Below are 15486 nucleotides of genomic sequence, written 5' to 3'. Positions count from 1 at the left end.
GAGAACGGTCTGGTTCCTGTGAACTACAGCTAGCTATGAGAACGGTCTGGTTCCTCTGAACTACAGCTAGCTATGAGAACGGTCTGGTTCCTGTGAACTACAGCTAGCTATGAGAACGGTCTGGTTCCTGTGAACTACAGCTAGCTATGAGAACGGTCTGGTTCCTGTGAACTAGCGCTAGCTATGAGAACGGTCTGGTTCCTGTGAACTAGCGCTAGCTATGAGAACGGTCTGGTTCTTGTGAACTACAGCTAGCTATGAGAACGGTCTGGTTCCTGTGAACTACAGCTAGCTATGAGAACGGTCTGGTTCCTCTGAACTACAGCTAGCTATGAGAACGGTCTGGTTCCTGTGAACTACAGCTAGCTATGAGAACGGTCTGGTTCCTGTGAACTACAGCTAGCTATGAGAACGGTCTGGTTCCTCTGAACTACAGCTAGCTATGAGAACGGTCTGGTTCCTGTGAACTACAGCTAGCTATGAGAACGGTCTGGTTCCTGTGAACTACAGCTAGCTATGAGAACGGTCTGGTTCCTGTGAACTACAGCTAGCTATGAGAACGGTCTGGTTCCTGTGAACTACAGCTAGCTATGAGAACGGTCTGGATCCTCTGAACTACAGCTAGCTATGAGAACGGTCTGGTTCCTGTGAACTACAGCTAGCTATGAGAACGGTCTGGTTCCTCTGAACTACAGCTAGCTATGAGAACGGTCTGGTTCCTCTGAACTACAGCTAGCTATGAGAACGGTCTGGTTCCTGTGAACTACAGCTAGCTATGAGAACGGTCTGGTTCCTGTGAACTACAGCTAGCTATGAGAACGGTCTGGTTCCTCTGAACTACAGCTAGCTATGAGAACGGTCTGGTTCCTGTGAACTACAGCTAGCTATGAGAACGGTCTGGTTCCTGTGAACTACAGCTAGCTATGAGAACGGTCTGGTTCCTCTGAACTACAGCTAGCTATGAGAACGGTCTGGTTCCTGTGAACTACAGCTAGCTATGAGAATGGTCTGGTTCCTGTGAACTACAGCTAGCTATGAGAACGGTCTGGTTCCTGTGAACTACAGCTAGCTATGAGAATGGTCTGGTTCCTGTGAACTACAGCTAGCTATGAGAACGGTCTGGTTCCTGTGAACTACAGCTAGCTATGAGAACGGTCTGGTTCCTGTGAACTACAGCTAGCTATGAGAACGGTCTGGTTCCTCTGAACTACAGCTAGCTATGAGAACGGTCTGGTTCCTGTGAACTACAGCTAGCTATGAGAACGGTCTGGTTCCTGTGAACTACAGCTAGCTATGAGAACGGTCTGGTTCCTGTGAACTAGCGCTAGCTATGAGAACGGTCTGGTTCCTGTGAACTAGCGCTAGCTATGAGAACGGTCTGGTTCTTGTGAACTACAGCTAGCTATGAGAACGGTCTGGTTCCTGTGAACTACAGCTAGCTATGAGAACGGTCTGGTTCCTCTGAACTACAGCTAGCTATGAGAACGGTCTGGTTCCTGTGAACTACAGCTAGCTATGAGAACGGTCTGGTTCCTGTGAACTACAGCTAGCTATGAGAACGGTCTGGTTCCTGTGAACTACAGCTAGCTATGAGAACGGTCTGGTTCCTGTGAACTACAGCTAGCTATGAGAACGGTCTGGTTCCTGTGAACTATAGCTAGCTATGAGAACGGTCTGGTTCCTGTGAACTACAGCTAGCTATGAGAACGGTCTGGTTCCTGTGAACTACAGCTAGCTATGAGAACGGTCTGGTTCCTGTGAACTACAGCTAGCTATGAGAACGGTCTGGTTCCTGTGAACTACAGCTAGCTATGAGAACGGTCTGGTTCCTCTCAACTAGCGCTAGCTATGAGAACGGTCTGGTTCCTCTGAACTAGCGCTAGCTATGAGAACGGTCTGGTTCCTCTGAACTAGTGCTAGCTATGAGAACGGTCTGGTTCCTCTGAACTAGCGCTAGCTATGAGAACGGTCTGGTTCCTCTGAACTACAGCTAGCTATGAGAACGGTCTGGTTCCTGTGAACTACAGCTAGCTATGAGAACGGTCTGGTTCCTGTGAACTACAGCTAGCTATGAGAACGGTCTGGTTCCTGTGAACTACAGCCAGCTATGAGAACGGCCTGGTCCTGTGAACTACAACTAGCTATGAGAACGGTCTGGTTCCTGTGAACTACAGCTAGCTATGAGAACGGTCTGGTTCCTGTGAACTAAAGCTAGCTATGAGAACGGTCTGGTTCCTGTGAACTAAAGCTAGCTATGAGAACGGTCTGGTTCCTCTGAACTACAGCTAGCTATGAGAACGGTCTGGTTCCTGTGAACTAGCGCTAGCTATGAGAACGGTCTGGTTCCTGTGAACTACAGCTAGCTATGAGAACGGTCTGGTTCCTGTGAACTACAGCTAGCTATGAGAACGGTCTGGTTCCTGTGAACTACAGCTAGCTATGAGAACGGTCTGGTTCCTGTGAACTACAGCTAGCTATGAGAACGGTCCTGTGAACTACAGCTAGCTATGAGAACGGTCTGGTTCCTGTGAACTACAGCTAGCTATGAGAACGGTCTGGTTCCTGTGAACTAGCGCTAGCTATGAGAACGGTCTGGTTCCTGTCAACTACAGCTAGCTATGAGAACGGTCTGGTTCCTGTGAACTACAGCTAGCTATGAGAACGGTCTGGTCCTGTGAACTACAGCTAGCTATGAGAACGGTCTGGTCCTGTGAACTACAGCTAGCTATGAGAACGGTCTGGTTCCTGTGAACTACAGCTAGCTATGAGAACGGCCTGGTTCCTCTGAACTACAGCTAGCTATGAGAACGGTCTGGTTCCTGTGAACTACAGCTAGCTATGAGAACGGTCTGGTTCCTCTGAACTACAGCTAGCTATGAGAACGGTCTGGTTCCTGTGAACTACAGCTAGCTATGAGAACGGTCTGGTTCCTGTGAACTACAGCTAGCTATGAGAACGGTCTGGTTCCTGTGAACTAGCGCTAGCTATGAGAACGGTCTGGTTCCTGTGAACTAGCGCTAGCTATGAGAACGGTCTGGTTCTTGTGAACTACAGCTAGCTATGAGAACGGTCTGGTTCCTGTGAACTACAGCTAGCTATGAGAACGGTCTGGTTCCTCTGAACTACAGCTAGCTATGAGAACGGTCTGGTTCCTGTGAACTACAGCTAGCTATGAGAACGGTCTGGTTCCTGTGAACTACAGCTAGCTATGAGAACGGTCTGGTTCCTGTGAACTACAGCTAGCTATGAGAACGGTCTGGTTCCTGTGAACTACAGCTAGCTATGAGAACGGTCTGGTTCCTGTGAACTACAGCTAGCTATGAGAACGGTCTGGTTCCTGTGAACTACAGCTAGCTATGAGAACGGTCTGGTTCCTGTGAACTACAGCTAGCTATGAGAACGGTCTGGTTCCTGTGAACTACAGCTAGCTATGAGAACGGTCTGGTTCCTGTGAACTACAGCTAGCTATGAGAACGGTCTGGTTCCTGTGAACTACAGCTAGCTATGAGAACGGTCTGGTTCCTGTGAACTACAGCTAGCTATGAGAACGGTCTGGTTCCTGTGAACTACAGCTAGCTATGAGAACGGTCTGGTTCCTCTGAACTACAGCTAGCTATGAGAACGGTCTGGTTCCTCTGAACTACAGCTAGCTATGAGAACGGTCTGGTTCCTGTGAACTACAGCTAGCTATGAGGACGGTCTGGTTCCTGTGAACTACAGCTAGCTATGAGAACGGTCTGGTTCCTGTGAACTACAGCTAGCTATGAGAACGGTCTGGTTCCTGTGAACTACAGCTAGCTATGAGAACGGTCTGGTTCCTCTCAACTAGCGCTAGCTATGAGAACGGTCTGGTTCCTCTGAACTAGCGCTAGCTATGAGAACGGTCTGGTTCCTCTGAACTAGTGCTAGCTATGAGAACGGTCTGGTTCCTCTGAACTAGCGCTAGCTATGAGAACGGTCTGGTTCCTCTGAACTACAGCTAGCTATGAGAACGGTCTGGTTCCTGTGAACTACAGCTAGCTATGAGAACGGTCTGGTTCCTGTGAACTACAGCTAGCTATGAGAACGGTCTGGTTCCTGTGAACTACAGCCAGCTATGAGAACGGCCTGGTCCTGTGAACTACAACTAGCTATGAGAACGGTCTGGTTCCTGTGAACTACAGCTAGCTATGAGAACGGTCTGGTTCCTGTGAACTAAAGCTAGCTATGAGAACGGTCTGGTTCCTGTGAACTAAAGCTAGCTATGAGAACGGTCTGGTTCCTCTGAACTACAGCTAGCTATGAGAACGGTCTGGTTCCTGTGAACTAGCGCTAGCTATGAGAACGGTCTGGTTCCTGTGAACTACAGCTAGCTATGAGAACGGTCTGGTTCCTGTGAACTACAGCTAGCTATGAGAACGGTCTGGTTCCTGTGAACTACAGCTAGCTATGAGAACGGTCTGGTTCCTGTGAACTACAGCTAGCTATGAGAACGGTCCTGTGAACTACAGCTAGCTATGAGAACGGTCTGGTTCCTGTGAACTACAGCTAGCTATGAGAACGGTCTGGTTCCTGTGAACTAGCGCTAGCTATGAGAACGGTCTGGTTCCTGTCAACTACAGCTAGCTATGAGAACGGTCTGGTTCCTGTGAACTACAGCTAGCTATGAGAACGGTCTGGTCCTGTGAACTACAGCTAGCTATGAGAACGGTCTGGTCCTGTGAACTACAGCTAGCTATGAGAACGGTCTGGTTCCTGTGAACTACAGCTAGCTATGAGAACAGTCTGGTTCCTGTGAACTACAGCTAGCTATGAGAACGGTCTGGTTCCTGTGAACTACAGCTAGCTATGAGAACGGTCTGGTTCCTCTGAACTACAGCTAGCTATGAGAACGGTCTGGTTCCTGTGAACTAGCGCTAGCTATGAGAACGGTCTGGTTCCTGTGAACTACAGCTAGCTATGAGAACGGTCTGGTTCCTGTGAACTACAGCTAGCTATGAGAACGGTCTGGTTCCTGTGAACTACAGCTAGCTATGAGAACGGTCTGGTTCCTGTGAACTACAGCTAGCTATGAGAACGGTCTGGTTCCTGTGAACTAGCGCTAGCTATGAGAACGGTCTGGTTCCTGTGAACTAGCGCTAGCTATGAGAACGGTCTGGTTCCTGTGAACTACAGCTAGCTATGAGAACGGTCTGGTTCCTGTGAATTACAGCTAGCTATGAGAACGGTCTGGTTCCTGTGAACTACAGCTAGCTATGAGAACGGTCCTGGTTCCTGTGAACTAGCGCTAGCTATGAGAACGGTCTGGTTCCTGTGAACTAGCGCTAGCTATGAGAACGGTCCTGGTTCCTGTGAACTACAGCTAGCTATAGAACGGTCTGGTTCCTGTGAACTACAGCTAGCTATGAGAACGGCCTGGTTCCTCTGAACTACAGCTAGCTATGAGAACGGTCTGGTTCCTGTGAACTACAGCTAGCTATGAGAACGGTCTGGTTCCTCTGAACTACAGCTAGCTATGAGAACGGTCTGGTTCCTGTGAACTACAGCTAGCTATGAGAACGGTCCTGGTTCCTGTGAACTACAGCTAGCTATGAGAAAGGTCTGGTATGTGAAACTAGCGCTAGCCTATGAAGACGGTCCTGGGTTCTTGTGAACTAGCGCTAGCTATGAGAACGGTCTGGTTCCTGTGAACTACAGCTAGCTATGAGAACGGTCTGGTTCCTGTGAACTACAGCTAGCTATGAGAACGGTCTGGTTCCTGTGAACTACAGCTAGCTATGAGAACGGTCTGGTTCCTGTGAACTACAGCTAGCTATGAGAACGGTCTGGTTCCTGTGAACTACAGTAGCTATGAGAACGGTCTGGTTCCTGTGAACTACAGCTAGCTATGAGAACGGTCTGGTTCCTGTGAACTACAGCTAGCTATGAGAACGGTCTGGTTCCTGTGAACTACAGCTAGCTATGAGAACGGTCTGGTTCCTGTGAACTACAGCTAGCTATGAGAACGGTCTGGTTCCTGTGAACTACAGCTAGCTATGAGAACGGTCTGGTTCCTGTGAACTACAGCTAGCTATGAGAACGGTCTGGTTCCTGTGAACTACAGCTAGCTATGAGAACGGTCTGGTTCCTGTGAACTACAGCTAGCTATGAGAACGGTCTGGTTCCTGTGAACTACAGCTAGCTATGAGAACGGTCTGGTTCTCTGTGAACTACAGCTAGCTATGAGAACGGTCTGGTTCCTCTGAACTACAGCTAGCTATGAGAACGGTCTGGTTCCTCTGAACTACAGCTAGCTATGAGAACGGTCTGGTTCCTGTGAACTACAGCTAGCTATGAGGACGGTCTGGTTCCTGTGAACTACAGCTAGCTATGAGAACGGTCTGGTTCCTGTGAACTACAGCTAGCTATGAGAACGGTCTGGTTCCTGTGAACTACAGCTAGCTATGAGAACGGTCTGGTTCCTCTCAACTAGCGCTAGCTATGAGAACGGTCTGGTTCCTCTGAACTAGCGCTAGCTATGAGAACGGTCTGGTTCCTCTGAACTAGTGCTAGCTATGAGAACGGTCTGGTTCCTCTGAACTAGCGCTAGCTATGAGAACGGTCTGGTTCCTCTGAACTACAGCTAGCTATGAGAACGGTCTGGTTCCTGTGAACTACAGCTAGCTATGAGAACGGTCTGGTTCCTGTGAACTACAGCTAGCTATGAGAACGGTCTGGTTCCTGTGAACTACAGCCAGCTATGAGAACGGCCTGGTCCTGTGAACTACAACTAGCTATGAGAACGGTCTGGTTCCTGTGAACTACAGCTAGCTATGAGAACGGTCTGGTTCCTGTGAACTAAAGCTAGCTATGAGAACGGTCTGGTTCCTGTGAACTAAAGCTAGCTATGAGAACGGTCTGGTTCCTCTGAACTACAGCTAGCTATGAGAACGGTCTGGTTCCTGTGAACTAGCGCTAGCTATGAGAACGGTCTGGTTCCTGTGAACTACAGCTAGCTATGAGAACGGTCTGGTTCCTGTGAACTACAGCTAGCTATGAGAACGGTCTGGTTCCTGTGAACTACAGCTAGCTATGAGAACGGTCTGGTTCCTGTGAACTACAGCTAGCTATGAGAACGGTCCTGTGAACTACAGCTAGCTATGAGAACGGTCTGGTTCCTGTGAACTACAGCTAGCTATGAGAACGGTCTGGTTCCTGTGAACTAGCGCTAGCTATGAGAACGGTCTGGTTCCTGTCAACTACAGCTAGCTATGAGAACGGTCTGGTTCCTGTGAACTACAGCTAGCTATGAGAACGGTCTGGTCCTGTGAACTACAGCTAGCTATGAGAACGGTCTGGTCCTGTGAACTACAGCTAGCTATGAGAACGGTCTGGTTCCTGTGAACTACAGCTAGCTATGAGAACAGTCTGGTTCCTGTGAACTACAGCTAGCTATGAGAACGGTCTGGTTCCTGTGAACTACAGCTAGCTATGAGAACGGTCTGGTTCCTCTGAACTACAGCTAGCTATGAGAACGGTCTGGTTCCTGTGAACTAGCGCTAGCTATGAGAACGGTCTGGTTCCTGTGAACTACAGCTAGCTATGAGAACGGTCTGGTTCCTGTGAACTACAGCTAGCTATGAGAACGGTCTGGTTCCTGTGAACTACAGCTAGCTATGAGAACGGTCTGGTTCCTGTGAACTACAGCTAGCTATGAGAACGGTCTGGTTCCTGTGAACTAGCGCTAGCTATGAGAACGGTCTGGTTCCTGTGAACTAGCGCTAGCTATGAGAACGGTCTGGTTCCTGTGAACTACAGCTAGCTATGAGAACGGTCTGGTTCCTGTGAATTACAGCTAGCTATGAGAACGGTCTGGTTCCTGTGAACTACAGCTAGCTATGAGAACGGTCTGGTTCCTGTGAACTAGCGCTAGCTATGAGAACGGTCTGGTTCCTGTGAACTAGCGCTAGCTATGAGAACGGTCTGGTTCCTGTGAACTACAGCTAGCTATGAGAACGGTCTGGTTCCTGTGAACTACAGCTAGCTATGAGAACGGTCTGGTTCCTGTGAACTACTGGAATACTGGGACTGGGATACTGTTGATGTTCTCTGTGACTGGGATACTGTTTATGTTCTCTGGGACTGGGATACTATTGATGTTCTCTGGGACTGGGATACTGTTGATGTTCTCTGGGACTGGGATACTGTTGATGTTCTCTGGGACTGGGATACTGTTGATGTTCTCTGGGACTGGGATACTGTTGATGTTCTCTGGGACTGGGATACTGTTGATGTTCTCTGGGACTGGGATACTGTTGATGTTCTCTGGGACTGGGATACTGTTGATGTTCTCTGTATATAATATGATATGACTGGGATACTGTTGACTGTTGACTATATAATATGATATGACTGGGATAATATGACTGGGATACTGTTGATGTTCTCTGGGACTGGGATACTGTGATACGTGTTTACAGACCTCTGAGGTTGTACATATAGCTTATCGATGGCTATCTCTGTCGCAAATGACCCAACATGCTATGAGCTGTTCTGTCTCTTTTGAGTCCGTGTCTGTGACCTCTTCTCTTCTGTCTGTGTCTGTCATCCACAGAGGAGTGTCTGTGCCAAAATGGTGGCGTCTGTGTGGAAGTGAATGGGACCTGTGACTGCTCCTCAGGCTTCACTGGACTCTACTGTCAGTTTGGTATGTATCATATTATATACTGGACTCTACTGTCAGTTTGGTACATATCATATCATATTATATACAGGACTCTACTGTCAGTTTGGTACATATCATATCATATTATATACAGGACTCTACTGTCAGTTTGGTACATACAGTATCATATCATATTATATACAGGACTCTACTGTCAGTTTGGTACGTATCATATCATATTATATACAGGACTCTACTGTCAGTTTGGTACATATCATATCATATTATATACAGGACTCTACTGTCAGTTTGGTACATACAGTATCATATCATATTATATACAGGACTCTACTGTCAGTTTGGTACATACAGTATCATATCATATTATATACAGGACTCTACTGTCAGTTTGGTACGTATCATATCATATTATATACAGGACTCTACTGTCAGTTTGGTACATACAGTATCATATCATATTATATACAGGACTCTACTGTCAGTTTGGTACATACAGTATCATATCATATTATATACAGGACTCTACTGTCAGTTTGGTACGTATCATATCATATTATATACAGGACTCTACTGTCAGTTTGGTACATATCATATCATATTATATACAGGACTCTACTGTCAGTTTGGTACGTATCATATCATATTATATACAGGACTCTACTGTCAGTTTGGTACATATCATATAATATTATATACTGGACTCTACTGTCAGTTTGGTACATATCATATCATATTATATACAGGACTCTACTGTCAGTTTGGTACATATCATATCATATTATATACTGGACTCTACTGTCAGTTTGGTACATATCATATCATATTATATACAGGACTCTACTGTCAGTTTGGTACATATCATATCATATTATATACAGGACTCTACTGTCAGTTTGGTACATATCATATCATATTATATACAGGACTCTACTGTCAGTTTGGTACATATCATATCATATTATATACAGGACTCTACTGTCAGTTTGGTACATATCATATCATATTATATACAGGACTCTACTGTCAGTTTGGTACGTATCATATTATATACTGGACTCTACTGTCAGTTTGGTACATATCATATCATATTATATACAGGACTCTACTGTCAGTTTGGTACATATCATATCATATTATATACAGGACTCTACTGTCAGTTTGGTACATATCATATCATATTATATACAGGACTCTACTGTCAGTTTGGTACATATCATATCATATTATATACAGGACTCTACTGTCAGTTTGGTACGTATCATATTATATACTGGACTCTACTGTCAGTTTGGTACATATCATATCATATTATATACTGGACTCTACTGTCAGTTTGGTACATATCATATTATATACAGGACTCTACTGTCAGTTTGGTACGTATCATATTATATACTGGACTCTACTGTCAGTTTGGTACATATCATATTATATACAGGACTCTACTGTCAGTTTGGTACATATCATATCATATTATATACAGGACTCTACTGTCAGTTTGGTACATATCATATCATATTATATACAGGACTCTACTGTCAGTTTGGTACATATCATATCATATTATATACTGGACTCTACTGTCAGTTTGGTACATATCATATTATATACAGGACTCTACTGTCAGTTTGGTACATATCATATCATATTATATACAGGACTCTACTGTCAGTTTGGTACATATCATATCATATTATATACAGGACTCTACTGTCAGTTTGGTACATATCATATCATATTATATACAGGACTCTACTGTCAGTTTGGTACATATCATATCATATTATATACAGGACTCTACTGTCAGTTTGGTACGTATCATATTATATACTGGACTCTACTGTCAGTTTGGTACATATCATATCATATTATATACTGGACTCTACTGTCAGTTTGGTACATATCATATTATATACAGGACTCTACTGTCAGTTTGGTACATATCATATCATATTATATACAGGACTCTACTGTCAGTTTGGTACATATCATATCATATTATATACTGGACTCTACTGTCAGTTTGGTACATATCATATCATATTATATACTGGACTCTACTGTCAGTTTGGTACATATCATATCATATTATATACAGGACTCTACTGTCAGTTTGGTACATATCATATCATATTATATACAGGACTCTACTGTCAGTTTGGTACATATCATATCATATTATATACAGGACTCTACTGTCAGTTTGGTACATATCATATCATATTATATACAGGACTCTACTGTCAGTTTGGTACATATCATATCATATTATATACTGGACTCTACTGTCAGTTTGGTACGTATCATATTATATACTGGACTCTACTGTCAGTTTGGTACATATCATATCATATTATATACTGGACTCTGCTGTCAGTTTGGTACATATCATATTATATTATATACAGGACTCTACTGTCAGTTCGGTACATATAATATATAATATATTAATCACTAGACTGTAATTGGAAACAGACAGAAGCATTCCTACTGAATCTCATGTTGTGGAATGTACCTTATTTACAATGTGGTAGTGTCACACAGTACCAGTACCAGTACCAGAGTAGGTAGGCTGTAAATATGGCTTTTCAGAGTGTCAGATTAGGCTTGAATAGTGACTGTCCTTCACTTAGTGTTGTCAGTTTTATCATGCTGTTTCTCTCTTTCTGACCCTCCTGTCCTCCTCAGAGGTGACCCAGACCCCATGCAGCAACAGCAGGCCGTGCCCTGACGGAGGACCCTGTCTGGAGTACGGAGGAACCTACCTGTGTACCTGTCAGACAGGTGTGGCAGACCTAGATCACAGGGACTTCTATCCTCCCTATGGTAAGAGCCTACTGTCTTCTTCTTCTTCACCTCCTCCTCTTCCTCCTCCTCCTCTTCCTTTTACTCTTCATCCTCCTTCTCTTCCTCCTCCTCCTCTTCCTTCTACTCTTCCTCCTCCTCTTCCTCTTCGCTTCCTTCTACTCCTCTTCTTCCTCCTCCTACGCCTCCTCTTCCTCTACCTACTCTGCCTCCTCCTCTTCATCTTCCTCTTCTTCTTCCTCCTCCTCATCTTCCTCTTCTTCCTCCTCCCCCTCTTACGCCTCCTCTTCCTCTTCCTACTCTGCCTCCTCCTCCTCATCTTCCTCTTCTTCCTCCTGATCTTCCTCCTCCTTCTCCTCGTTCTCTTCCTACTCCTCCTCCTCCTCCTCCTGATCTTCCTCCTCCTTCTCCTCCTTCTCTTCCTACTCCTCCTCCTCCTCATCCTCATCTTCTTCCTCCTTCTCGTCCTCCTGATCTTCCTCCTCCTTCTCCTCCTTCTCTTCCTACTCCTCCTCCTCCTCCTCTTCCTCCTCATCTTCCTCCCCACCCTCTTCATCCTCCTTCTCTTCATCCTCCTCCTCCTCCACTTCTTCTTCCTCCTCCTCTTCCTCCTCCTCTTCCTCCTCCTCCTCCTCCTCTTCTTCTTCCTCCTCCTCTTCCTCCTTCTCTCCCACCATGTGGTCCCAAGGAACAGGGCCATCTGACTCTGTACTATAGTGTTTCTGTACACCCGAGCCTGGTTACTATAGTGATAAACAAACTCTATGCCAGGCCAGTCTCTCGTGTCGAGGCGGGTGGCTCGCCGTGTGTGTGAGAGTCACATTCACTGTTTGGGAAGGATAAATTGAAATATGATTTATTCTGGAGTTGACTAATTGTGGAGATAATGTTTCAGCCTTGCCTGCCATGGAGTGACAGATCCTCAAGGTGTTTCTAATGACTGAACCGTGCCCACACTCTCACATTAAAGTTAGGAGGTTTTTACCTTCCTCTGGTGTGTGTGTGTGTGTGTGTGTGTGTGTGTGTGTGTGTGTGTGTGTGTGTGTGTGTGTGTGTGTGTGTGTGTGTGTGTGTGTGTGTGTGTTTTCCAGTACAGCCTCGATCGGTCTGTGATTCGTCTCCGTGTCTGAACGGAGGTCAGTGCTATGAGAGGGATGGAGGCTACACCTGCGAGTGCAAGCATGGATACAGAGGGAAACACTGTGAGAAAGGTAGTATGACCACATGCTTTTACCCCATTACCCTGGGAAACATTTACCCCATTACCCTGGGAAACATCTACCCCATTACCCTGGGAAACATTTACCCCATTACCCTGGGAAACATTTACCCCATTACCATGGGAAACATTTACCCCATTACCCTGGGAAACATTTACTCCATTACCATGGGAAACATTTACCCCATTACATCGGGAAAAATGTACCCCATTACACTTGGGAAACATTTACCCCATTATCCTGGGAAACATTTACCCCATTGCCCTTGGGAAACATTTACCCCATTACCCTTAGGAAACATTAACCCCATTGCCTTGGGAAACATTTACCCCATTACACTTGGGAAACATTTGCCCCATTACCCTGGGAAACATTTACCCCATTACCCTGGGAAACATTTACCCCATTACCCTGGGAATAATTTACCCCATTATCCTGGGAAACATTTACCCCATTACCATGGGAAACATTTACCCCATTACATTGGGAAACGTTTACCCCACTACCATGGGAAATAATTTCCCCCATTACATTGGGAAACATTTACCCCATTATCATGGGAAACATTTCCCCCATTACCCTGGGAAACATTTAACCCATTACCATGGGAAACATTTTCCCCATTACCCTGGGAAACATTTACCCCATTACCCTGGGAAACATTTACCCCATTACCACGGGAAACATTTACCCCATTACCCTGGGAAACATTTACCCCATTACCATGGGAAACATTTAGCCCATTACCATGGGAAATATTTAGCCCATTACAATGGGAACCATTTACCCTGTTACCCTGGGAAACATTTACCCCATTACCCTGGGAAACATTTAGCCCATTAACATGGGAAACATTTACCCCATTACCATGGGAAACATTTAGCCCATTAACATGGGAAACATTTACCCCATTAACCTGGGAAATAAATAAAAGGAAGCCAGTGTAGGGAGGCTAGCACTGGAGTAATATGATAATTTTTTGGGGTTCTAGTCAGGATTCTAGCAGCCGTATTTAGCACTAACTGAAGTTTATTTAGTGCTTTATCCGGGAGGCCAGAAATTAGAGCATTGCAGTAGTCTAACCTAGAAGTGACAAAAGCATGGATTCATTTTTCTGCATCATTTTTGGACAGAAAGTTTCTGATTTTTGCAATGTTACGTAGATGGAAAAAAGCTGTCCTTGAAACAGTCTTGATATGTTCTTCAAAAGAGAGATCAGGGTCCAGAGTAACGCCGAGGTCCTTCAGTTTTATTTGAGACGACTGTACAACCATTAAGATTAATTGTCAGATTCAACAGAAGATCTCTTTGTTTCTTGGGACCTAGAACAAGCATTTCCGTTTTGTCTGAGTTTAAAAGTAGAAAGTTTGCAGCCATCCACTTCCTCATGTCTGAAACACATGCTTCTAGCGAGGGCAGTTTTGGGGCTTCACCATGTTTCATTGAAGTGGGTCTGTGGACTTTTCCATGTGAATATTAAAGTCACCAAAGATTAGAATATTATCTGCTATGACTACAAGGTCCGATAGGAATTCAGGGAACTCAATGAGGAACGCTGTATACGGCCCAGGAGGCCTGTAAACAGTAGCTATAAAAAGTGATTGAGTAGGCTGCATAGATTTCATGACTAGAAGCTCAAAAGACGAAAACATCTTTTTTTTTTTGTAAATTGAAACTTGCTATCGTAAATGTTAGCAACACCTCCGCCTTTGCGGGATGCACGGGGGATATGGTCACTAGTGTAGCCAGGAGGTGAGGCCTCATTTAACACAGTAAATTCATCAGGCTTAAGCCATGTTTCAGTCAGGCCAATCACATCAAGATTATGATCAGTGATTAGTTAATTGACTTTAATTGCCTTTGAAGTAAGGGATCTAACATTAAGTAGCCCTATTTTGAGATGTGAGGTATCATGATCTCTTTCAATAATGACAGGAATGGAGGAGGTCTTTATCCTAGTGAGATTGCTAAGGCGAACACCGCCATGTTTAGTTTTCCCCAACCTAGGTCGAGGCACAGACACGGTCTCAATGGTGATAGCTGAGCTGACTACACTGACTGTGCTAATGGCAGACTCCACTATGCTGGCAGGCTGGCTAACAGCCTGCTGCCTGGCCTGCACCCTATTTCATTGTGGAGCTAGAGGAGTTAGAGCCCTGTATATGTTGGTAGATAAGATGAGAGCACCCCTCCAGGTAGGATGGAGTCCGTCACTCCTCAGCAGGCCAAGCTTGGTCCTGTTTGTGGGTGAGTCCCAGAAAGAGGGCCAATTATCTACAAATTCTATCTTTTGGGAGGGGCAGAAAACAGTTTTCAATCAGCGATTGAGTTGTGAGACTCTGCTGTAGAGCTCATCACTCCCCCTAACTGGGAGGGGGCCAGAGACAATTACTCGATGCCGACACATCTTTCTAGCTGATTTACACGCTGAAGCTATGTTGCGCTTGGTGATCTCTGACTGTTTCATCCTAACATCGTTGTTGCCGACGTGGATAACAATATCTCTATACCATGTTTAATGGTATATCTATAAATGTTTACCATGGGAAACATTTACCCCATTACCCTGGGAAACATTTACCCCATTACCCTGGGAAACATTTACCCCATTACCCTGGGAATAATTTACCCCATTATCCTGGGAAACATTTACCCCATTACCCTGGAAATAATTTACCCCATTATCCTGGGAAACATTTACCCCATTACCATGGGAAACATTTACCCCATTACCATGGGACACGTTTACCCCACTACCATGGGAAATAATCTACCCCATTACCCTGGGAAACATTTACCCCATTACCATGGGAAACA

General features: G+C 45.1%; 1 protein-coding gene across 1 annotated transcript in view; it reads left to right on the top strand.

Moving 5' to 3' along the window:
- LOC109885878 (sushi, nidogen and EGF-like domain-containing protein 1) overlaps positions 1-15486 on the top strand; it is an 88963-nt gene that overhangs the window by 34370 nt on the left and 39107 nt on the right. The window contains exons 11-13 of the mRNA XM_031822209.1: positions 8573-8665; positions 11333-11470; positions 12541-12660. Coding sequence (XP_031678069.1) covers positions 8573-8665; positions 11333-11470; positions 12541-12660 — 351 coding nt within the window. The remainder of the gene's footprint in view (positions 1-8572; positions 8666-11332; positions 11471-12540; positions 12661-15486) is intronic.

Source organism: Oncorhynchus kisutch, linkage group LG4 (assembly GCF_002021735.2).
Source record: "Oncorhynchus kisutch isolate 150728-3 linkage group LG4, Okis_V2, whole genome shotgun sequence".
Classification (NCBI taxonomy): Eukaryota; Metazoa; Chordata; class Actinopteri; order Salmoniformes; family Salmonidae; genus Oncorhynchus; species Oncorhynchus kisutch.
The sequence above is the reverse complement of the archived record's forward strand: the minus strand, read 5'-3'. Positions and strand labels throughout refer to the sequence as shown.